The 24,990-nt window shown below is 46.5% G+C and overlaps 1 protein-coding gene and 1 non-coding gene across 3 annotated transcripts in view; both read left to right on the forward strand.

The window, feature by feature from the left end:
- The window catches only part of SPATS2L (spermatogenesis associated serine rich 2 like), a 182,837-nt gene that overhangs the window by 110,682 nt on the left and 47,165 nt on the right, over nt 1-24,990 (forward strand). For both annotated transcript variants that reach the window (XM_045296313.1, XM_004701736.3), the window contains 3 exons: nt 10,131-10,239; nt 13,516-13,565; nt 16,627-16,879. In XM_045296313.1, the coding sequence (XP_045152248.1) occupies nt 10,131-10,239; nt 13,516-13,565; nt 16,627-16,879 (412 nt within the window). The remainder of the gene's footprint in view (nt 1-10,130; nt 10,240-13,515; nt 13,566-16,626; nt 16,880-24,990) is intronic.
- Nucleotides 15,686-15,819, forward strand: LOC115872065. Its single transcript, XR_004047628.1, has one exon. It is a non-coding gene; the product is annotated as a small nucleolar RNA SNORA70 (small nucleolar RNA).

The following is a 24,990-nucleotide window of genomic DNA, read 5'->3' on the forward strand; positions in this document are numbered from 1 at the left end:
TCAGCAAGTGAAGCAAAATTCGCACAGATGAGCCGTTTCTAAGGAATCTCTAAACAGCTCAGCATTTGAGCAATGTGACTAAAGCTGATTATAAAATTACTTTCAGAGTTGCAAGAATGACGAACCCGCAAATAACCGTGGTTCTCATTGGCGTAAAAAGGAGATTGCGGGCTGGTTGACTGCCGCTCTTCTTTGGCGGGGTGGGGGGTGGGGGTGTCAGAGAAGCTCACCTGCAGGATTGTGAGCTCCTCGAGGCTGGGGGCCAGGCCACAGGCAATTTCGGGGACCTACGAAGCCCTCCGTACATTATGGACTCAGACCCAAGACGCTTTGCCATACTGTATAACGCTTTCTCCTGACTTACAGATATGGATGAAAATATGGATAAGTAAAACTGGCCTATTGCAGTGATTGCCAGAGGAGAGCTCTGCTTCCATGTGTTTATGTGCTGAGTGGTCATCCAGCACCCCAGTAAGCATTGATGAATCACCCCTGAAAACCACCCTTGTTCGAGGCCCTGGAGATGTGAAAACAACCACAGCACAGGGTCCCAGTCACTGAGGAGCTGACATCCCCATGGGGATGTCATATAAACAGTCATATAAATAAATCATTATGGCCACCGGCACACTCTGGACAAGGGGACAAGCAAGGCTCACAGTCCCTCGTCCCTAGCTGAATTTATCCTTAAAGCCCTCCATTTCTCCCCTCGGCCATGTGGACTCATTGCCAACTCCAGCCTTTGCATTTCATTGTATTTCCAGCCCTAACTCCAATGTTGCCTCCAGGCAGCCCGCTTGCCCTGGGAAGTGAAGCAAGCCCCTTCCTGCAAGTGCAAGTGGGAAAGGAGGTGATTAGAGAGGTCTGGCGAGGTCTTGCGGTGCTTCCGAGAAGTTAATCAGGGAGGGAGGGCCTTCTCCAGCACCCATTCTGGCTTCTCTCCCAAGGCAGAGAATCAGAGTGGCCCGTACTGGCTTTTCAAGCTAAGCCACACAAGTAAGTGCCCCTCCCCACCCCCATACTGCCACCCACCACTGCCTGGCCATGGCAATTCATTGCCCCTGTGTTCTGATTTCTTCCTTCATAGCACTCATTTAACAGGAGTTTCAATGTATACATAATATATGAATGTATAGATACAAGGGGGTACCCCCCAAAACTGATGCTCGATTGTTGTTGTTTTTTTATGTGAGGGGGATAGTGCATTCAGAGTTCTTCCCACCAGGTCAGACTATTAACCCAGCTGTTTAGAGGTCCTGACAAGATTGTGTAACTGTGCGCCACCAAAAAGGCCTGGTTCGTGGCAGATGAGGACTGGTTTTACCACCACGACAATGCACCTGCTCACACAGCCATCTCATGTGCCAGTTTTGGGCAAAAACAGCATGCCTCTCTTGCCCCACACACCTTACTCACCCAATCTTGCTCCCTTTGACTTGTTTTTGTTTCCGCAAATGAAGAGGGGAATGAAAGAGCAGTGATTTGATGATGTAGAAGAGGTGAAGAAAAAACAAGGGAGACGAGCCCTGGTGGTGTAGTGGGTTGTATGTTGCACTGGGAAAAAAGGAGGGAGGTGCTGACAGCCATCCAAACAGATGAGTTTGAAAAATGTTTCCAAGAACGTAACCGCAGATTTGACAAATGTGTTAAGTGTAATCGAGACTGCTTTGAAGATGAGGTCATCGGGTATAAAAAATGTAAATCCATAGCTTGGGGGAAATGTTTTTTGTTTTTTGGGGGGTACCCCCTTGTATACATATGTATATTTTTTATTTACATCTGTTTCTTTTTTTAGTTCAACATCTCTATTTGTTTAGTGCTACATCCCCCAGTACATTGCTGATCATACCGTTTCCCCGAAAATAAGACAGTGTCTTATATGAATTTTTGCTCCCAAAGATGCGCTAGGTCTTATTTTCAGGGGATGTCTTAGTTTTCCATGAAGAAGAATACGGTACACATTTATTGTTTATTGTTTTATTACAAGAAACCTTGCACTTCCTGTCTGCTCCGGCTGCGCTGTGGCCAACAGTGAGCTGTGCTGCGGCGCCCCGCAGCTATGGTCCAGAGTCCAGAGTGACGGTAGCTTCCGGGGTGGGGGTGGGGGTGGGGGCTTATTTTCGGGGAGGTTTATTTTCAGGGGGATGCGTTATATTTCAGCAAGAGGCAAAACTGTAAGTAGGTCTTATTTTCTGGGGATGTCTTACTTTCGGGGAAACGGGGTAGTAGTCGTTCAGTAAATCAGGATGAAAAGGATTTTGCACGCGCGCGCACACACACACAGGCAGCTTGCAGGGGTGAGGCAGGTTGAAGGAGTGTCTTCAGAGCCTGCAGGAGAAAGGAGGTGCCCTAAGAAGGGAGTGGGGTGTAGAGCAGTCTCCGCCAGCACTGTTAACTCCATGCTCGTCCAGCCATGCCCCGAACGAATGCCCCTCCTCCTTGGTGGCCCAGTGTAAACGCTCTCCCTTTCCTTAAAAAGGTACTGAGCAGCTCATATGTGCCAAATCCCACAGCAGCCGCTTTACAGACATCACCGCCTCTCTTCCGGTCTACAGTCTCCACAGGCCCTCTCCTCATTTTACAGCTCCTGCACTGAGTTTCAGAGATTGAAGTAGTTCACCCAAGGTCGTCCATCAAGCTCACCTGTGGCGCAGCCAAGGTTAGCACCTGGATCTGATTAATTCACCGCTCCTCCCACAACGTTTGGCTCTGCCCTCCAGAGAGTGTTCTCCCTTCCTTGGGCACCGCTCATCGCCCCCTTCTCTGTAGTAACACAGGAGCGTGTGCAAGAAGACAGGACAGCACTTACTACACACTCTCCATCACAGACAGCTCTGACTCCCCGCTCCCTGTCCTCCTTAGGGCGAGAACGGTGCCTCAGTCCCATCTGGATCTCTGGACTATCACCTAGCAGCGGCTCAACCAGTGTCTGCCAGACTGGGCTTTCTACAAGGATAGGCAATGACTGTGCGTGCTCATGTGTTTTAAAATCCACAAAAGGACTCCGAGGACTTACTTAATCATATAGAAGTGAAAACAGAATTAGAAAATGCCTCATGAACATGGGGCAGAGCAGAAAGGAGGAACTGATTACAGGGATCTACATATAATCTCCTCCCTGGGGGGGCAGACAACAGAAAAGTGGGTGAAGGTAGACATCATACAGTGTAAGATACGACAGAATAATAATTTATAAATTATCAGGGGTTCATGAGGGAGGGGAGAGCGGGGAGGGAGGGGGGGAAATGAGGACCTGATGCCAGGGGCTTACATGGAGAGCAAATGTTTTGAGAATGATGAGGGTAACAAATGTACAAATGTGCTTTAAACAATTGATGTATGTATGGATTGTGCTAAGAGTTGTATGAGCCCCCAAGAAAATGATTAAAAAGTAATAAAAAATAAAATATAGAGGGCATCTATCTAGTCTCTTGACCTATAGAACTTTCGGCTCACGTTATAGAGAGCTGAGGCCCACTCCTGAGCCTGTGGAGGTGTAGATGCAGTGGGTCAGAGGCTCAGTGACATTGGCTCAAACGAGCCACAGGGCAAACTCCAAACTTGCATATTCTCATTTGCTGATATTTATTAAATACCTCATGGGTGTCTCATAAGGAGCCCTGGTGGCATGGCGCTGTCAGGTAAGCATTGGCCTGCTAATCATAAGGCCAAGAGTTCAAGCCCACCAGCTGCCTGCAGGAGAAATGTGAGCTCTCTGCTCCCCTAAAGCTTTACGAAGCCTCAGAAACCCTACACAGTGCTGCTATGAATCAGAATCAACGCGATGGCAGTGGGTTTGACTTTGCCTTGGTGTGCACCCCCGTGGTTACAAGTTGGGCTGCTAACGGCAAGGCCAGCAGTTCAAAACCACCTGCTGCTCTGCAGCAGAAATATGAGGTTTTCCACTTCAGTAAAGATTTCCAGTCTTGGAAACCCACGGGGGGCAGTTCTCCCAGGCTCACGTGGTCCCCAGGAGTTGCAGTGAACTCCATAGCATTGAGTTGGCTTTGGCTTGTGGGGGGGAGCACAGGGATTGTTGAAAAGTGACATCCGAGATTCATCCCTCCCGTTGTTTAACATTAGAAGACATAGCAGGCACACAGATAAACTGAACCAGTTGCCCTGGTTCAGTGGATTTTGACTGGCAGCAACCCTGAGTATAGAAGTGCCCCCTAGGGTTTCCAAGGCCTCAGCCTTACAAAAGAGACTGCCGCATCTGTCTCCTGTTGTGTAGTTGGTGAACTCAAACGACCCACCTTGCAGTTAGCAGCCAAGCACTTTGGCCATAGTGCCATCAGGACTCCTGAGAGGCAAATGCGGGGGAGAGAAAGCAGTGGTGGTGTTTAGGGACGCCTGCTGCCAAGGGCTATGGGACTCGGAGGGAAGCAGGAAGGTGGTGCAGGGGTTAAACAGGTGGTTGGTGGTTCACACCTGCCCAGTTGACTCCCAGGGAGAAAGCCCCAGGGACCCGCTTCCTTACAATGAGAGCTCGGAAGCCCTTGTAGCTCATCCTCCTGTCCCAAAGGGCCACGGTGAGTCACAAAGCACCTCAGTGGCATCTGAAAACAACGAGGAATGACTGGCAAGAGGACTTGGTGGGAGACGTGGCATTTCAACTGCAGCGTCAGATTCAGAGGTGTAGACGTGCCAAGGCAGCAGCTCAGACAGAGGTGGGGGGAGGCAGAGCTGGGCTCGAGGAGCTTGGCTGGGCAGGGGGAGAACAAGGCCTGCGCTTGGCGGTGCAGGCTGGACGTCCAGTTGCACGCTGTCGACCTGGCGATGGGAATGCTAGTCGGGATGCAGACATGTCACATGTCATCATCACCGGCAGCTCTTCAGGAGGGGAGTGCGTGGGTCTACTTCAGGAGGGGCTGCCTGGTGGATGAGTTGCCGGGGAGACGCCCGGAGGCAGGCAGGACCTTCGTTGTATGTTTAGTCCATCATTCTGGGTCTTCGGTGATCAGCACAGAGGTTTCCAAAAAAGAACACATACACCCCACCCCAACAACAACAAAAACACCAGCCTGTTGCTACGTAGGTGGATTGAAAACTTTGGTCAGAACGATTTTTCAAACCCAGACATAGCTGAGTGACTCACTGGCAAGCCAAGAATTTCTAAGGAGTCATCACAGACAGGCTCAAAAAATGCACAGTGTGAACAGGGCAGCCTGCTAACAGCTTGGGCACAGGGGAGCCTTGTGGAGGCTGAACCCCACCAGCCCCGCCCGAGAGCGGGCAGCCTGCCAGCAGGGTGGGCCCGTGGCAGAATGGGAAGAGCCTGCAGGACCAGATAGGAAAGCCCCAGGGAGAGGAGAGAGAGGCGATTAAAATGCTAGACAGGGAAAATCAAAACAACTTTTGAAGCGCGAAAGGCGGATTTCTAAATAGCTGATTGAATCTGCCAAGTCAGTTGAAATTCGGCAGATGCCGAAGAGGGGGGGCCTGTGCTCTGGGGGAGGGTAGCATCATTGCTCAATGGGCCGCTAAGTCGCAGTCTTGAATGTCACCAGGAGCTGTAGCTGGTGCTGTCCGCCTGGCTGGCACAACGGGGCCGCCCTGTTTATGGGCTGAGAACCCTGGAGGGAGGCTGTCAGGCCGGGCTCCCACAGTGGGCCGAGGTGTGAATCTGCAGCAGCCCGCGTGCCAGCTCGGCCTGTGGCACCCAAGGAAAGGCTGGCGTCTGAAGCTGTGAACTGTGTGTGTCCTCCTTATGCAAACCCCCATTAGTCACGCCCTGATGGGCCCTTTCCTCCCCAGCAGCTTCACTTCCAAACGCAGAGGCAGCCCTGGCGATACAGGCTCCCTGTCACGCCGCCTCTCCCAGCCCCTCCTTCAGCAGGCGGTCTGTGGGGGATTCACATGTGGTCACTGCTGCGTCCTGACTGATGGCCCGTGGAGGGGCCTGCGCCGGTGTGTGCACCTAAGAATACCCACAGTCGCACCGGCTTTCTCAGAGACCTTTTCCACCCCACCATGGGCAAGCCCAAGGGCTCTCTTCAGATTCGCCAGGCCCAGTGATGAGAGCAGACGCAGAGAGAGCATCTTAAGAATAGGCAGAAACCATGTGTGGTGGCTTGTCTCTCTTACTGAGTTCTTTCAACTGTGGCATCCCTGTCCTCATTAATCTCTTCCTCTGGGTATTAATTGCATGCAGTATTTGTAATTATGAGATTATGAGATTTGAGATCAGCAGTCAGTTATGCACCATTTTCCAAGGGCTAGAAAATACAAAATGGCAAAAATGAAAAATGGGTTCTACATACATCTGGCCATGACTGTGCTTTTATTTACCTTTAAAAGGGGAGAGACAAAAGGAATATAAAATCTGAAAAAAGAAGAATTTCTACAAGCAGTGGATTTATTATGTTTTGCTGTAACACAATAAAACATGAATTGTGCTTTGCAGTAGAGAGATGGGCACCAGGGAGAGCAGTCATTTTATGTTTATTCGCTAATTCTGGGTCTTTACTGATCACATAGCTGTGTAGGTGGATTGGAAACATTGGTCTAATGTAATTATAATGCCGTTAATGTAATTAATAGTTTAGGGGGTATTTTTTAGAAGGGCATGCCTGATATGGTAATAATGATGGTAATTGTTAAGAACTTTTATATAACATGGACTAAACTGTAGTGACTTGAAATGCTAAAATTGTATTTAAAGAAGAACTACATTTGAAGGATAACATGTAATTTTTATACATTACTGCAATGCTAACTATGAGTCAATTTTCTTTTAATTGTTGGGACACACTCTGTGTGTTAGTCTGGGTAGACTAGAGAAACAAATTCATAGACACTCATATGTATAAGAAAGAGCTTTATATACAAGAGCAATTGAATATTGAGAAAACATCCAAGCCCAGTCCAGATCAAGTCCATAAGTCTGTTATTAGCCTGTATGTCTGTCTGATACCAATCTATAAAGTCCTCTTCAGACTCACGAAACACATGGATTGATGCTGAATGCAGGGAGATCATAGGCCAGTGGGTGTGAAGTCTTGTGGACCTAGTGGCATTGTAAGCATCTCAGTGCTGGCAGGGGTCTCCCTTTGGCTTCTCCAGCCCCAGGGCATAGGCTCTATCAGCGTAGTGCCATGTATCTTGTCAGTAGGGTGTCTCTCAAGGAGTGAACAGAGAGAGTGCCTCCCGTCTCCAAGGAGAAAATACTAGAGTTCCCAGAATTCTTAGGAGAAGGCCATGCCCACACAGAGCCCTCATTGGCTATGATCCGATTGACAGAGTAGACTCCACCCCTTCACTCTTAATCCTTTCAAGTCCCAAATTGACGCCAGATTATGTAACTACCACACTCTGTTAATGACTTTCCTGACTGGATATAGGTTGGTTAGTTGTCTATCTTCCATCTTTACTTCTCTTTAAAAAACAAAACAAAAAAGGTCAAGGAAGAAGTCAGGAATAGAAAGCACCTTCTATCTCTTGCTGGGGGTTTCAAAGTACTAGCCTTGTGGATTGAAGCTTAACATGTAACTACTCCACCACAAGGGTTCCTGTGTACAACCAAATTTCTCAGTCAGGTCATACTGAGCCCTTAGCAAAGTTCAAAATGTGATGGTACCTCGGCACACAGTAGGCATTCAAGAAATATCCGTTGATTCCCCCCCCCCCAGCTTACAACAAACATTTCTTTTTCTCCCATGTAAATTTTAACCAAGTCAGACACTCATCCTTGACATCTCTGCTCAACAGGTGGGATTCGGGTCATGTCTCCATTACACCACTGCTGCTTCTGAATTGTTGGTTCCAGCAGTTGGACGAATGAGCGATCACAAGACCCACACCTGCCCCAAAGTGCCTGAAGCAGAGCTGTCAGCACGCCCACTCTCCTTAAACACACACACACACACACACACACACACACACACGACAGTGAAAACAGTGCCGCAGGAAGTCTCCCTGTCTGCTTGGGAAGAGGGTGTGGCAGTGTGGAGGCAGACAGTCTCTGTCACACCTGGCAGGTGGATCGGCAGGAGACGGGCCACTCTGTTCTCAAACGAATGTGAAAATCTCCCCTGTGTTCCTAGATGCAGCTCCTTTTTCATTCCAAGTATTTAAAAATGTTACCACCTCTGAAATGTTTTCATAGCCAATCTTTCTAACACTTGTCTACATTTGTGTATTCGTTCAACCAACTATTGGTTTTGTTAACCATCTACATATTTCTTCCGAAACCGGTGATGTTATATGTTTTTGTGTGTGTATCAACAAATCTCTCTATAACTCATATACCCCCAGCTTGAGCTTTTCCTAATTATAATGCACTCATGTCCACATGTCTAAAGGCGTACTCGTGGTGTAGTGAGTTCCACATTGAGCTACTAATTATAAGGTCAGTGGTTTGAACTCACTGCTCTGATTGAATAGATGCGTGCTCCTGTAGAGACATAAAGTCTCAGACACCCTAGGGGCAGTTCAAGTCTGTGATATCGGGTCCCTAGGCGTCTGGATTGATTCAGCAGTAGTGGATACACGGCTACATGGAGTGCACTGCCTAGCTTTTAAAATAACGCAAGAAGTAGGGTAGGTATGCTGCTTAATTAATGTTCTAGTCAGTAGAATCACATGACACATAGTATGTCCAGATAGCTCCTATTTCTGTGAACCTGGTTGCAATACACTTCATTTAGCACTTAAATTCACCTGGTCATATAGTTGAACCACTGACGTCTCTGAAAAGATGTGCCGATTGGGCAGAGCTGTAGGAAGGCTAGTCATCACCTGCTTCCCTTGCCTCTGCACCAGCTGTGCTCTAATAACTCGTCAGCAGCACCTATAGGAATCCCCTTGAGAGAAGGCTGGGTGCGCCGGGTGTTGCTAAGGCAGACAAAGCACCCTGTGCTCATTGCAAGTTCTGTGAAATAAAGGTCAGTTAACTCTCCTAGGTGAGAAGAACAAGTGCATGCTAAATGTGACTGAGGGATGCATACAGCCTGTCGAAAGCCTTCGTTCGAATATGGATTTACTTTTATTATGTTTTAAATGTTTGATTTTCAGAAGCATATTTGGAAACAGTCCCTGGATTATGCTATGATGAACATTTCATAAATACAGTGACCCACATATTCATATTTCTATAGACACCAAAGGAATAAGGAGCCCAGTAGTGCAGTCACGTGACATTGGACTGATAACAGCTAGGTGGAAGGTTCAAATCCACCAAGTACTCCTCAAGAGAGAGAGAGAGAGAGAGAGAGAGAGGAGGCTGTCTCCTCTCGTAAAGATTTACAGCCTCAGAAACCCTACATAGGGTCACCAAGAGTTGGAAAGCACTAATTGACCCCAAGCCCCCCCACCCCTCTAGTTGATACAAACTCATAACGACCTTGTAGGACCGGGTCGAGTTGCCTCTGAGTTTCAAGACTATAACTCCATATGGGAATAGAAAGCCTCACCTTTCTCCCTTGGAGCAGCTGGTGGTTTTGAACTGCTGACCTTCCAGGTAGCAGCCCAATACAAAGGCAGTGGATATGAACATTAATGGATTTCTGAGGTAGTGCAAACAGTGAATTTACTCAGCTATTAACCAGAAGGTTGGCAGTTCAAATCTACTCAGAGACACCTCTGGGGGTCTGCTTCTGGAAAAATCAGCCACTGAAAATCTTACGGAGCACAGTTCTACTCGGAAGCCCACTCCATGATGCCACACACTGACAATGTGACAAAGTTTCGCGACAGACTTCTGTAAACCTTGCAATGGCTGTTTCCACTGTGCAAGTAGAAAAACAGAGGCATGAAGCTTTTTCTGAGTTCCCCCAGAATCCCCACTGAGCCAACAGAGAAGGGAGCCCGAGCCTGAACCCAAGTCTGTGTTCTTTCTGAAATATGTCTTGTAGGCATCGACAAGACTGAATGCAAAGCAGGGCTGACTTGCTACACCACAGCCCTAACAAGGAGACCATTGTAGAAATATGTGCACAAATAAATGGGTCTCAAGGTCATTACCAGAATAAATTTTCATTTGCCTGATATTACTCGAGTATGCTGGTTGGCAAATAGATTGGCTGGTTGGTATTCCCAGGCCTTTCTAACAGTTATCATTTTATCCAGTGATCTACTCATGAATGGAAAAAAAAGTTAGTTTTCGCCTCCTGTCTTCCTTTCACTTACAGATTTATGCCGTTCGATCCGTGGTCCCCAACAAAAGCAACAATGAAATTGTCCTGGTGCTCCAGCAGTTTGACTTCAGTGTGGATAAAGCAGTGCAAGCCTTTGTGGATGGTAGGTACTCAATGCCCAGAACTAAAGGTTCCACATCTTTGGTAATTTCTGCCTTCAATGCATTGAATACCAATTTGTTGCTAATTTTTAATTAAGGAATTTAGTTCTCATAAGATATGCTAGGCTTTTAAAAACATGTATGTTCAATAAGAGCAGGATTTGGAAGTTATTTCAAAACTTCATTAAAAAATAATGCAGACTCTGGATTGTTTCTAAAGGATCCTCATCAGATTGCATCTAATTCTATTCCCTGTCTACCAATGATTTCATTTTGTTATTCAGCAAGCCCCTTATTTGGCAGTGTCCCTGGGAAGGTGGATAATGTTCTTCTTCCTGGACTTACCAGTCTTCCCACCCATTCAACCAGCATCATTCGGCTTGGCTTGCTGATAACAGTCTTCAAACTTGCTATTTATGTCATCTGAGCAGACAGGGTTATTTTCCCATATCCTTAGTTTGTTATCCTGGAATCGCCTAACCAATCAGAATTTCAGTTCTTCTTCTCTGCCTCTAGAATGACTTTCTGAAAAGGAAGTTTTTTTTTAAGAAAGTCCTTTATAGAATCTAAATATTTTCTCAGAAATGTGTTTATCCTATACATTTAGAACTTAAGTATATCAGATTTCCTATACATGATGGGAGAATCCTCCTTTCCAAATAACAAGTTCCAGCTATGAGCTAACATCTTTCAACTCCCTTGGTTATGATTTGCCTTCTGTCCTAATGTGAGTTTTCCATTTTGTGACTGTGGACTAGCTAAACATAATCTGACAAGTCCGAGCAGAAAAGGCCTGTCAGCACATTTCTCAGTTATATTTGAGTTGCACGTTACTTGTCAAGGATAGTGCATTTGTTTATTTTCCTAGCTGCTTAATACTCTTCTTGAGTTTCTACACATATAATTGTATTTCAGGGCAAGGACTTGGAACCAGGCATATTCTCATATCTACAATCAAGGCTCGGGCTCCTGATTGAATTAACAGACAATTACCATTCAAAACAAATCTGACAGGCAGATTCATAGAGCACAAGAGTCTCACTCTGCCCCTGCGCTTGTATCTGCCATCAAATAGAGACTCTTCCGTCATAAGAAACAAATAGCAGAAAATTCTATATTCATCTGGCTATTCTTAGGGAGGTACGATTTCTCTCAAGGAACCAGTGTTGGGAAGGAGCACAGTCTAGCTAGAAAACGCTCTTCTGCTCCTGTCCACCTGCATGGAGTGCATGGGGTTCAGGAAAGGAAAAGGGCTCTCATCCCTGGGCCTCCTGCTCCCTCTTGGTCTAGTGCCCCGTGTTTCCCAGCACACAGGGTTTTATTGAAATGACCCCGATGAGCTGCATAGCTGCACAGAAACTGATCAGACGTGTTTGTATTTCAATTTGCTTATAATCAAATTCATCTGTATTTAAATCGAGCACCTTGCTTGTCCTCCTTGAAATGTTAAAGCTGCCATTGGTGAGATAGCATGAAGAAAGCACAGTGATTGCTGAGAAGCCCCCAAATGATTCGGGGTATGGAAAAATAGGAAAGCTTGCTTAAAATCCACCAAGTGGGGGGTGGGGGTGGGGGGAGACAGTAGGAGCTCTTTACAAGGTGTGTGGAAAGCCACTAATTCCAAGGCATTCAGAAAACCCAAACAGTTTCAATATAATTAAAATTTCATAATAATGGTTTCAGAATCCTCTGTATATATGGGCATTTCTTCTTCATAATTAGCCTCTAAAAGCTCATTGTCCAAATTACAAATAGAACATGTGTCAAAATATGAAAATTAGGGGAATGATTGAATATTGTAATTGAGAAAGCAGTAAGCAACTCATGCCTTTACTCTTATTAAAAAGAACAGTTTTTAAGTTTTTCTTAATTGCATTTTATTTAAAGAGCAGAAACTAGGCTATGAGTAAGAACTACCCTAATGAGTGGTAGCCATTGGCTTAACTTACTAAGAAGCACAATGGACCCTTCCTAATGATCTTTCAAAAGGCAACTACTGAGAAACATTGGTTCTTTGGGTAAATGAGAGAAACGTCTAGCCCAGTGAGTAAAAAAAAATCTAAATTATAGTGCAATCTTATTTCAAGTACATGCAACTCAAACAAGTCTAAGAGAGTCATTGAGTTGGAACCTTTGAATAGATAGATGTAATTAGGCTGTTTAAACATTAGTCAAAGCAATATGGCCTCCTGCTTATCTAACAGTGACAGTAGATTCAATAATTGGGCCCCTACTCATTTGAAATTTGTGATAAATAAAGACCAGCCTGAAGTTTATCTGTGTTGAGCCGACGCATGCCTCGTGAAGAGCTAGTAGTATAATAAGATCATATTGGGAATGCTTACAATTGTTAAAAGGATACATTTTTAACCCCCCAACTCTCTTTCAGAAGCATCCATTTCCACTGGCATTCTGGTTATCTGCAACCTGTCATTGAAATTACTCCCAGCCCAGTTGGAATGAATGAATGAATGAATGAATGAATGAGCTTTGGTTGACGACATGGAAATATTTATTGTATCTGATCAGTGATTATGCATTTCATTTTTTAAGTGTTTCTTTCTTAGCTAGATTAGGCTCTTCCTCTGAGTCAGAGCAGTTCCACAGATGTATGTGAGAGGGGTTCAACCGCGACTAGACTTGTCATCTGATGAACTTCTTTTGTGTGGAAGCGAAAGTTTTGGAAAGTATACACGTCCCCCATCCCTCTCTGGGCTGACTAGGACACAACGAACGTCCTATAACCCCTCCTCCTGAGCACCCTCCAAAGTGTGCGTCTAATGAGTGGAGGGATACGAAGAGCAGGAGATGTCCAAGAGGAAGTCTGATTCACGTGGTTAATAACATTCAGAATCCCATGTTTGGTTCATAGGATTATAGGTATTTTTATTCATATATCAAGCAGCACAATTTTAATTCTTCCTCCAGCAGTGAAGCTATCAGAAAATTCTCAAGATAGATTTCATTTTCTCAAAGACAACAGAGTGATAAAGAAGTAAGCCCGATGTAGGGAGGCTTAATATTCTGATAAGACCAAGATCATGCTGTGAATTAAATGAAAATCTGGGAAATAAAAGGAGAAACTGGCATTTTTTTATTAAGCGAAGATATATCAAAACAAATGAAAAGCACCCCCCAACACACACACACACACACACACACACACACACACACAATTGTTGCTGATTTTGCTGCCAAGATGGAAAGACGAAGATGAATTTTGTGTGGTGTTTTATTATAGGAATATATGTTGAAGGTTCTTTGTCTTTGTTATCTAGGGAGTGCAATTCAAGTTCTGAAAGAATGGAATATGACGGGAAAAAAGAAGGTAAGATTAGTATTGATTGTAAATTGGTAACATCTTCAGTCAAAACCTTCATAGTCGTTATCATTTTAGTAAGGCTGCCAATTTTATGCTTCTTTCAAATCTGTTAGTATGTATACCCAGAAAGCTTTCAAATTCATGACTGTCTTAAATTACCAGCCACTCTTAGTATGAGAATGCCCTTGCTTTTGGCTCCGTGTTTTAACTACCAGGTGTGCTTAGGAAGCCTCAGAAGGATGAGTTGTTTTGTTTTGTTTTCTAAGTATGAAGTGAACCCTGTCAGAGAATTCAAAGGATTCAAGACATTAACTTGCCTGAGCATATCCCGACGCACAAAGGGGAAAATTAAGGAGTGTTTTAAAGACATTTGAAAAGCTCTAAATATAATCACACATGTTTTTCCAACTGAAACAATCTGTCCAAGGCTGCTCTAAGGTGCTATTTTATTGAGTTCTAAGTTAGAGCTTTAATAAAAGAAGACGAAGACTGAATGGATGAAAATGCCTTAAACCCCTATTAAGCAAGGGACTTATTTTCACTGCTTGAGAACAGGCAGGCCCTTGAGAAAAGGAAGGAAGATTTCCCTCTGCCCTGTTCAGATTTGTTTCTCTTTTTCCCTCTGGCCACAAAGAGCCGTGGCTTCGGGGCCCCTGTGGAAGGCGCCTGCGTGCATGGAGTGTGCGAGTTACTGCCCTCACGGAGTGTGCACACTCCCTCAAAGGCACGGGAGCCTCTGCTCTTGACCTGACGACCTTCTCTTTCCACTGAAACTAGCCCACCCCATCCACACGAACGTGGCAAGGCCACGTGTTGTGGGCATCCGAGGACGTAATTGCTCAGTCTCTTCTTTCCCAGGAGGATGATCACAGGCCTGAGAAACAGATTTGAACAAACAAAGGAACCATATTACTCTCATAAAATCCAGAGATTACTGAAATTGCCAGAATCATCCCTTTGTCTCCTTTTGTCTCCTCCCAGTTTCATGTAGAATAAGAAGTATGTAATGTTTTCCTCCCAAACCTTTGTAGGCCACCATCTTTGGCAATCCCTGCTTGTCTTTAATCATAGCTTCCCAGGTTTCTCCGGGAGAGGAGGGTGATTTGCAAGTGATTGGAAGGCAGTACTCACACGTACAGGGAAATGTGTCAGGTGTGCGGCGTGGGTATTAAATTTCCCTGACGTGAAGAGAGCGCAGCCGTAGACTCCCTGTTACTCAGTGTCTCTCTCAGTAGGAAACCAGTCCCCTCAGTCTAGTAGATGCTGGGTCAGGGGGTGCCAGGGACCCCATGCCATCAACCCCTTCCTGCGCATCTCCCACCCAGACCCTCACCAACTCAAGGCCCGGCTGTGATTTGAAAGGAAAAGAACTGGTGGAAACTAAAGGGAAAACAACTTGCTCTTTTCAAAACCAGGGCTGCTGTTCCATTGGCGCTCAACAGATTTCAGCCGGAGGGTCGGGGTGTGTTCTGGTGGGTATCTGTCCCTCCTGGCTGAGGCCTGTGCCACACTGATGATTGAACATATTGCCTACCACCCCCCTGACCCCCCGGTGCAAAACCAAAGTCAAAGCGGGCAGTGTAATTTGGAACAACATCATCTTAATGTCCACCGGATGACGGTGTATTCACTATGGTGGCATTTGGGGAAAGATACGATAGAACCCTGCCATATTGTGATAAGTGAGGTCTGAAATGTCTTCATTGTCTAAAATGCAGGGTTGGGTTATTTCCAGATAAATAAAATGAAGCCATGTTAAGGTTTGCAGCCAGCACGGGGAGATCCAGGCCGGACTGCAAATCCGAAATCTACACGGGCCCAGCTCAGTTTGGCGTTACCTGGTTCTCTGCTCCAGTCCCAATAAGGATGGAGATGAGTATGGGTGCTGTGGCTGCTTGGGACTCTGGGCAGTGGCAGGAGTTCCAGAAATCTCCTAGTTATTAGTGCACATTTCCTAGACCCAGTGTGGACTTTGGGGACCTACCTTCTAATTCCTCATTCCACAAGGAGGTCCCTGCCTTTCTCCTCCCAGCCCCTAAGAGAGTAGAAGCCATAATATTTCCCCCACCCCTCTTCTCTCAAACCCCCCTTCCACACCCAGCTCCACATTAAGAAACCAGATCCATCTGCAGCCAATTAAGCCGACCGCTCTCCTCCTTGTGGTGGCCAGCATGCAATTGCTGCAAACAGCAAGCTTCCTAGGTAGTATATGCAGCCTGTTGGTGTGTACGGGCTGCCCTAAGGGACCTTGGAGACAACCCTTCGCTGCTTTTTGTTGGCTCAGGCCTGGCTAAATTTTCTTCTCCGTAAATTAGACTCTAAACCGAGATGCGAGGTGCTTTGGGGAAACCCCAGGGCACAGTGGCTAGAGTCTGCATAGGCCAGGTCATCCTGCCCATCCACACCAAACTTCAAAACAAGGAGCCAGTGATTGAGGCCTTACACAGGGCCAAGTTCAAGTTCCCTGGGCACCAGAAGAGCCACATCTCCAAGAAGTGGGGCTTCACCAAATTACCTGCAGGTGAGTTGGTAGCTGAGAAGCACCTCATCCCGGATGGCTGTACAGTTAATACGTATATCCCTAACCTTGGCCCCTTGGACAATGGGGGCCTTGCATTCCTGCAGGCCTTGGTAGCTCTGTGCCTCACTTGTACCCACCAATAAAAATTGAACGTCAAATAAAAATTAAACTTCAAAAAAGAAAAAGAAACCAGATCCAGTCCCCAGTGGGCAGTTAGCTTTAGGTTTTACTGTATTTCTAGTCCAAAGTATAGAGCTTCAGTTGTTCAGCTCTTGTCTCAGTTGTTGAAACCATTTCCTGCCAGCATTGGCTTTTCAGAGCTCTGTTTGTTATTCGAAAGTCAATACAACTTCCGGTCCATAGAAGATATTTGCATTAACTCAGCTGGTTAATAAAGATCTAGGTGTTTCCCCCGCATTCTATTGGAACAGCCAGAAAACAAAAGAACAAAAAGGTAACAGATCTTTTGCTCTCTAAGTTTCACCTTTTCTTCCAAGGGTCTGTGCTGAGTGTTAACAGTGCGCCCGCCTTTGTGTCTCCTTCTAGAACAATAAAAGGAAAAGAAGCAAGTCCAAGCAGCATCAAGGTAACAAAGAGGCTAAAGACAAAGCAGAGAGGCCGGAAGCAGGGTCCCTACCACAGCAACCACCGCCACAGCTGCCAAACGGCCACTCACACGCAGGCGACAAGGACGGTGTGTCCACTGACTCCACCACCACCGAAAAGCTCGTGGGTCTTCCGCGTGAAAAAAAGATCTCAATACTCGAGGACCCTTCAAAGGCACTTCGTGGGTCCACAGGTGAGTCATTCTTAGGGGGACCAGCTGAGGAGGTGGAAGAAGTAAAAGCTGCCCTGCCGGGAGAGCCCAGCAGGGCAACTTGGCTTCTGGGTTTGTTGTTTCCTGAAAAACATACAAAGGGGCTTTAATGAGTTCCTGGGAAAATGGAGTTGATGATGGAATTTTTCCACAGATTTTGGGAAGCACCCCCACTCTAGCCCGTATTGAAGATCCCTAGTGGGGCAGCAGGTTAAGCATGCAGCACTAGCTAGAAAGTAGGCCACCCAAACCTCCCAGCAGCTCCGCAGGAGGAAGACCTGGCACCCTGCTCCCATCGCCTCCTATAAAGCCGTCCACTTGGATACCTTCTCAACAATGCAAACCCTAGACCCAGAGCCACCTTGTACTGACCACGTGATGGCACCCACCCCTCTTCGTTGGGATCACTGGGAAAACAGAAGCTCTTGTTTCAAGAAGTCCTCTTCCTGGCAGCCTTCACTGGAATTTTACTTGGGATAAGGGAGGGATGATGTGACCAAAAGAGATGTTACAAATGCTTTCCTTTCCTGAAGAGATAAGATATTTTAAGTCCTGCTATTTTATGGTAAAACATAATCTTCTAGGGTGTTAGAGTCGGGAATATTAATTATTTGTGCTATTGTTGTCCATTAATTAATCTGCACCGGGCTACTTTTTAATCAACTGTATAGCCTCAGGTGCAACCTTTCGTGTCTAGTGTTAAATTTCTCCTTTCTCCGTAATGAGGAAGCCACTGGAATCTTCTAAATCTGTGGTTTTCAACACTGTATACACTAATATCCCCTCTTTAAAAAAAATCATATAATACAATTCAGAGGTGATCTAGCTAGCTTTACTGAATCAGTCATTTTTTTAAAAACTCCCCTCACATTCAAAACATGCTGCTGACGGCCACAGTCAATGCAGAGGAGCATGGGAGTATGGGCAATAGTCAGGGCCCTGAAGGAGTCACACGCTGATGTCCTTGAAGGGGAGGCGGTAGGTATGTGGGTGAATTGGGGATTGGGGAAGGGAGAGGCCACCTTTGGCTGGGAGATGCAGGAAGATTTCATGGACAGTAGGTAGTGAAAGCCAATAGACTTGAGGAGGTAGAATGTAATTGGAGCATTAGAAAGAATTAGACAAAAACTTTACTGAACACGCTTGTATTTTGCATGCCTATGATGTACAAGGACGTACTATCCTTCAAAAAACCAAAGATGAGTAGAACCTGCCCCTGCCCAGGAGAAAGAGTTCACAAGAGAGGAGACGGAAGTACCATTGAAACTCACATGGTAACGCATGATAAATTCAAGGTGCTAAAACTCTAACCAAACCCAGTGCCATAGAGGCAATCCTGGGGGTAGGCAATCTCATCTTTCTCCCTGGGAGCATCTGGGGGTTTGAACCACCAACCTCATAGTTAACAGTCCAACACTTACCTGACAGCACTACCAGGATCTCTTCATGAGCTTTAACAAACTCGCTATGCGACACACTAGGAAGTCCCCCAATTGCTCACAAAGCACTAATTTTATTCCATAAGCACATTTCCTATCAGCTCTCATTAATAGTGCTGTAATTCCGATTAAGCTTACTGCACATGGATTTCTTAAAAACAAATGAACAAAAGAACAATAAAATAACCCGTTTCCATTTTGAATCAGAATTCTCTAGGAATTTTTGAATTCAATTTTTATTATGCCTACACTTTCAGGAGTGCTTTGATTTATAGCCAGGGCAGTAGAAAGGAATTAAATAATCGAGTGACAGATCTCCAACTTTGCTTGTTATTGCTTTCACATGAATTACTTTCAAAATCTAATTACTCAAGTTGCTGTTTTGATATCAATCATAGACTTAAAGCCGGGCTGTATATGTGTTCATTTATTTATAATTTATACCTTCTTCCTAAAACAATTTCAGTAACTCCATCAAGTCTAGGACATTAGAGCAAATGCAATATAGAAGCGCTTCGCTTCACAGTAGATAACCGCCTTGGAAGTTAAGAACCCATCAGGGTAATTCTCTGTGCAAGAGGGCTGTTGTGAACACTAACACCAAACTGTTTCGGAAGACTCCTTTATCGCTCAAAGAGCCATTCCCGGTCCCTTCCGTTTGCAAGTTTTGCAGGAAGGCCTTGAGGTCTGCCGTCGGTGTGCTTTGTGAATGTTACTGGCTCAGGACTAATCTCTGTGTGTGTGTGAAGATTTCTGTTAAAGAATGAACTCTGTCAGTAGAAGGTCATTAGATGTAGTTCACTAAAGGGAATGAATCCTCCTGGTTGGCCACTAGCTTCATTAGCAGCTCCCTTATTAGCATCATAAATTTAAAATGTGTTTAGAACTGCTCACAACCAACCCAGTTAAGTTTTTCCTTCACAAAGATAATAGAGGCCCATCAAGGAGTTGATACCAAGGCTGCCGAATGGCCTGTGGAAATGCCGCTGCCTCTGCGAGCCGTGCCATAGAGGAGCGCCAGGCCTTAGACTTGCCGCACCTCATTTTGAGCAGAATCTTGGAACTGGAAGGGGTGAGCCCTTTTAGCTCTTTGCTGCATTCTTTCGCTCAAGAAACCAAGGAGAGCAGAGTTCTTGAATGGCAGAGCTTGGAAGCTAACTCATGCCCCTCGAACCGCCCTCGTGGGTGTGGAAAAGCCTGACTCCACTGCATCTGATTTTGCACACCCCTGCAAAACGCGTGGCTAGAACCCTGGGCTCTTCAACTGCAAAAAATACACAGAATCAAAAATTAGGAATAAAGCAGTTTAAAGATCTTCTGTCCTTGAGTGGGTTCACAGTATGAGCCTAAAAGAAATCCCTGGTCTACCCGCAGTGAGCACTTACCAAGCTCTCCGATGATGAAGCCAGCTCAAGCAAGCCTGCTTTGCATGCCCAGCCGGGCAGCAGGCTGCGAACATGTGTGGCGCATGCGATCTTTTTATAACACCTTGACATTCAGGATCTCTCTAAGAGGCTAAAACAGAACCGTTTTCTGGTCGGGGAAAAGTTAGTTAGCTTACAGATCTATGCAGGTGGTTCAGGGGTGTGAGTGCGACTTCCTACACGAAAATTAACCACCAAAGGGAACACCCTTCAGGCTGTAAATAGAGACTGTCAAGTGGGACCAGGCGTGTGTCGGCGTGTAGCTGAGAAGTTTGGGAGTTTGTTTTAAGCTTAGTACAGAATCACTTCTTGAAGCATTGGTGTGTTTGGGGGTTTTTTTTGTTTTCAGAATTTTTAATAACAGCTCAAATGAGATATTTTATGTAATCGAATCTAGACAATCCTGTATGCAAGCATAGAGTTAAACAAGGAGTAGATCAAGATGTATTGCTACCAAACGTAATGCAAAGGATGTTTTTTAGCGCCAGGACTCTGCGCTTTGCACACTGTGTCTAGAGGGCCGATTTTCCCAGATGCCTTTCCTGCTGGGTGCATCTCGCGCAGCCACCTCCTGTCTACCAGTGGGGGTTTGTGTTGCCAGCAGGTGTGCATGGAGCTCGTAGACTGAGACAGAGTAAGAAGAAAGACCTGGTAAATTCCTGTGGAAATCAGTCCCTGAAAACCTCATGTACGGATCACAAGGATCTGACCTGAAACCCATCCTGGGCATGGTGCCCACCCTCCTCTGGTGCACGGAATCGCCAGGACTTCTCTTTAGCTGTTCTGCTGAAGGAGATGGGCACAGACAAGGAATTCAGAGTTCCATACTGCTGCTCACCCACTGGGCACAAGTCTCAGGAAGGGAGCACCAGCGCCGACCACCTTCTTCCGTTTCATTGAGATCAGCTCTGGGTTCAGCTTGTCTCTGGGTTCCCTTGCTGACCCCAGCACCCATCCTGAGATTCCTTGATCTGAGGAAGCCAGGTCTTCTCTTACCCACTATTTTTCTGTAACAGAAGGTGCCCTGCTGTGTTGGCTCATCTCCACCAGCCTGACGTCACCATCTGCCCTTTATCACAGAATCGGACCAGCCCTGTCCTTTCACCTTTGCGGAGCCGCATCTGTGGTTCAGTCCAACCCTGGCACAGAACCACCTTCCCGGTTCTCAAATGGAAGTGTGCCAAATGGGAAAGAAAGGGTCTTGTTCTTTCAGAATGTTGGCTGCTTGTCCCTCGGTGGTGTTTCCTGTCCTCCCTCCGTCTCCCCCACACCAGAAAAAGAAACCGCTGGACGCTTTCATGGTCTTTTTGTGGCTTGAGGTTCCCTGCAGACTTTTCCAAAGAGCATTCTTAGGCTGCTCTGAGCCCAAGCTTCAAGATTATCTCCCCTGCTCCTCTAAGCCCTACATTGGGCCCGAGGATCAGAAAAGATCAACAAGAAAGCAACTAGCTGAGAGCGTTCATAGGAAAGCCACATGTGTATGTGCCCGGAGGACGGGGCCCAGCTTTCAAATGGAAGCTTAAAAATCAAGGGCTTGGATTAAAACCCCGGCCGTGTCACTTGGTCGCTGTGCCGTGTCACTTGGTCGCTGTGTAACCGTGGTCACAGTCACCCTCTGTGTCTCTCAGTAGGAACTAGAACTTCTGCTTTCCAGACTATGGTGAGCAATAAATGAGATAAGAGAGGTGGGCAGCACAGAGAGCCTCGGGCACACAGGAAACCCTCGAGTCATTGATTTTCCTAGCTGGCAACTATTCTTACGCATCTCCCTGTGCCAGGAATCATTCTGGGGAGTGTGAACACGGGCAAGGAGGCTTTTCCCTCGGGGGGGTTATCATCTATTGTGGGTGTGTGGATGGAGGAGCGAGGGCAGACAGTAAGCCAGAATACATTGGAGTTGCCCAGATCATTCTAGATTAGGATGCAGGTTGTGAAGGGATAGCAAGTGGAAGAGTGGCCTGGGGAGGAGGACAGGACACGCTGTGCCTTCAGGCCAGACCCTCCCATGACTCAGGAACCTGAAACGGACGTGTTCAAATGAGGCCCCGTGCTTTTCTTCAGGGTTCCCTGCCGGTTGTGGTGCTCGGAACAAGCCAGTGAGGTCTTTGAACGCTCAGCCTCTCAGAGCCCCCGGGGAGCTACACCCACCAAACTGCTTTTCTTAAATTAAAGGTATAAAGTTTATTCACATGTCCAGTTGGTATTAAGTATATGAGTATCCATTTTTAAAGTTGGTATTTTGAAGCACGAAGGTACTTTTTCCCCAGTGTTCTCACTCCTCCTTCCGTGTGGAGTTAGCCTCTAAGTCCTCACTGCGCACGCCCACACAGAGGGGTGTGTTGCTCACGCTTCAGCTCCGCTTCCAGAGGCACCGTCCCAATGGCTGGGGTGACACTAAAGAGGCCCGAGATTACGCTTCCCTTGGCTCCGCGCCTCGCTTCCGCTCCCTGTGTAGCACCAAGCAGCAGGCAACCCAGACAGGAGACCCAGACAGGACAACATAAACTCCTCAGGCATTTCCCTGTCACCCGCCCAGCGTGAAACCCGGGGCGGGGTCCCCTGTGCGTCTCCTCATTCAGAAACCAGGACACGGCAGCAGACGCTCCTGTCACCAGCTGAGGCCTGCCGCACATGCTCTCCCACCCCTCCGTGGCCCGTGAAGCCAGTGAGAAACAGACTCCATGAAAAATCACGAGGGAGACATTTAAAAGAACAACACTATTTAAGATTTTGAAGGCAGACGTAAAGAGCTTTACTGAAGTGCAGGAAGAATTATGCCTCTTTTTTTCCCCCTGGGAAATAAACAGTGAAACAAATCAAGGTCACATGCATACCTGGTGACCTCGACAGTCTCATTCATCTCCTTTACTATCTATTTTATCTTCCTATCTAAGTAAACTTGTTGAGGTGCTAATGACATCTGAGACCTTGTCAAGCAATGTCAACGAGATTAGATCCCAATTGGAAAGTCACCAGCTGCGTGCGTGCCCTCAGAGCTCCTGCGTCTCGTGGGACTTGAAGTCATGGCAACAGCTTGTGTTTGGTCGAGGAGTTCTGGGAAGCAGGACTGACAACCTGGCTGCCGACTGTACCTCGTGGTTTGGGTCTCGGTTCCAGAGTCATTGCTTCCCCCAATGTCTGCAGGGGCAGAAGAACGATGAAGGGATGCAAGGCAACGTGTGCAGTCATTGTAACGTGAAAAAGGGTTTCGTGGGTCCTCCTCACTGGACCAATATTCGATAGCATCTTGAACAAGTATCTTCACTCACATTCCCTGGTCTCCCTCAATCTGCATCCTCTTTCTTATGATGGACAGCCCCATCATGATCCCCCCGATACTGGGTCTACAAGACACTGTTTAATCCTCAGACCTTTCCTTTCAGCCAAGTTCAGCATTGTTGGCCACTTAACCTTTGTCCCTTTCGTCTGTGCCCTTGACTCTTGATTCTGCCCGATGCCTTTTTTGGGTCTTCTAGGCTTCTTCTTCACCTGGCTGCTCTTTGTTGAAGTTCCTAAGGGGGTGTTGATCCCAAATTACATAAGGTGACTCACAAACGCAAAGTCTTGGCCACTCTCTAAACTCCAGATTCTTACCTGACCTTTTTACTTTAACATTTCAAAGTACCTCAGAACAAACCCTCGCCCTCGCCCAACCTTGGCTTCCTTGAAGTATTTCCATCCTGCAGTAGCACCTGGTAGCTGGTTACAGAAGTCAGAAATCTAGGTGTCAATCATGCTATCACCCTCCCCATTGCCCCCTCTCCCCATATCCAGTGCCTCACCCCATATCCAGTGCCTCACCAAGTCCTGTTGTTTTCATTTACAAACAGTCTGAGTCTACCCATTTCCCAGTGCCTCTCCGTCTGCCTTCTCACCAGAGCTACCATCCTCTCTTACCGGCTACTGTAGTTTGCTCATTATTCTCTCTGCATTCATGCTTGTTCCCCCTCTGAATCATTCACTCGTCTGTCATTTTTTTAAAAACACAAATGTGATCTTCATATCAAGGCCTAGACTGTGATCCTAGCCTACAGACCCAGCAGTCTGCCTTCTCCCCAGTGTCCTAGCCTGGCTGGCTGGCTGGCTGCTCCCTCCTGCTCCAGCCAGCCTGTTCTGACCATATATGTTCGTCAGGGCCATGTCAGCAAACGTGCCACTCTGTTATGTGAATGAGATAAATGCAGTATAAAGACTTTCTCATCAAAACAGTAAAAATGGTTAACTACTAAAAGGGGTCTACAGTTGACAAGAGAGCAGCTACTATCTGTAGGCTGAGGAAGAAAAGAAGAAAACTGGGAATGAGGAGAGGTTCTCATCCCCAAATCGAGATTCTGACCTCTTTAAAGAAAGTGATGGCTGCCGTAGGAGCGTGCACGCAGGCGGTAGTACAGAGACTTGCTAGGCCACCCTGGGCTGGACTAGTCTGTGGACGAGGCACTCCAATTCCAAGCATGTGGCTACACGGGGGTGGCCTAGCATGACTGTCAGTGGGGGAAGTTTGGGCATGAGGGTAGAGCTGGAGTGCTTCTGTCAGAATTCTGGGTTCCTTGTACCCTGAACAATAAGAACAATGAAGGACCAAGCCCAGAAGAACAGAATATGCCCCTCCTTACTGCCTTGTAGGGCTCCCCTCTGTAGATGGAGTCAACGTTCCCGTAGCTGATGGACGAGAATTGTTTACAGGGTCCAGCTCCAGTATCACAAAGCAGAGCTAACAGTGTGCAATGGGAACTGAGAGACACGGCCGCGATCACTGGCCCCCTGGGTGTTTTCTGCCCCAAATGGTACCCTCTACCTGACATGCACATCCCTGTCCTTACCTGGTTTTCCAAACTGACCTTCCAGACTTCATTGGAGGTGTCATTTTGGGGGGGAATTCTTTCTCGAAACCCTTAGGTAAGTTAAACATGCCCATGGAAGATTTCAGAACACTTTGTACTTCTCTTTCATCGTGCAAACCCAGCTGCCGTCTTATGTTGGTTTGTCTTGTGGCGTCTCAGTAAAAGAAAACCCACTGCCTTTGAGGTGGTGTTGACCCATAGCAACCTTGTAGGACAGCATAGACCTGTCCCTGTGCCTTTCTGAGGCCGCATCTTCCTGCTGCTGTGGCTTGTTAGACTTTAAATTGTGTACAGGGAAGGGCTGTGTCTACCGTAGACGTCTGTTGTATTTCTAGTGGCTGGAAAAATTAATTATCATATTAAAATAAATTTTTTTCTGAAAGACCAAG

This window comes from Echinops telfairi, unplaced genomic scaffold (assembly GCF_000313985.2).
Source record: "Echinops telfairi isolate 266 unplaced genomic scaffold, ASM31398v2 ScPeMD7_3;HRSCAF=10, whole genome shotgun sequence".
NCBI lineage: Eukaryota > Metazoa > Chordata > Mammalia > Afrosoricida > Tenrecidae > Echinops > Echinops telfairi.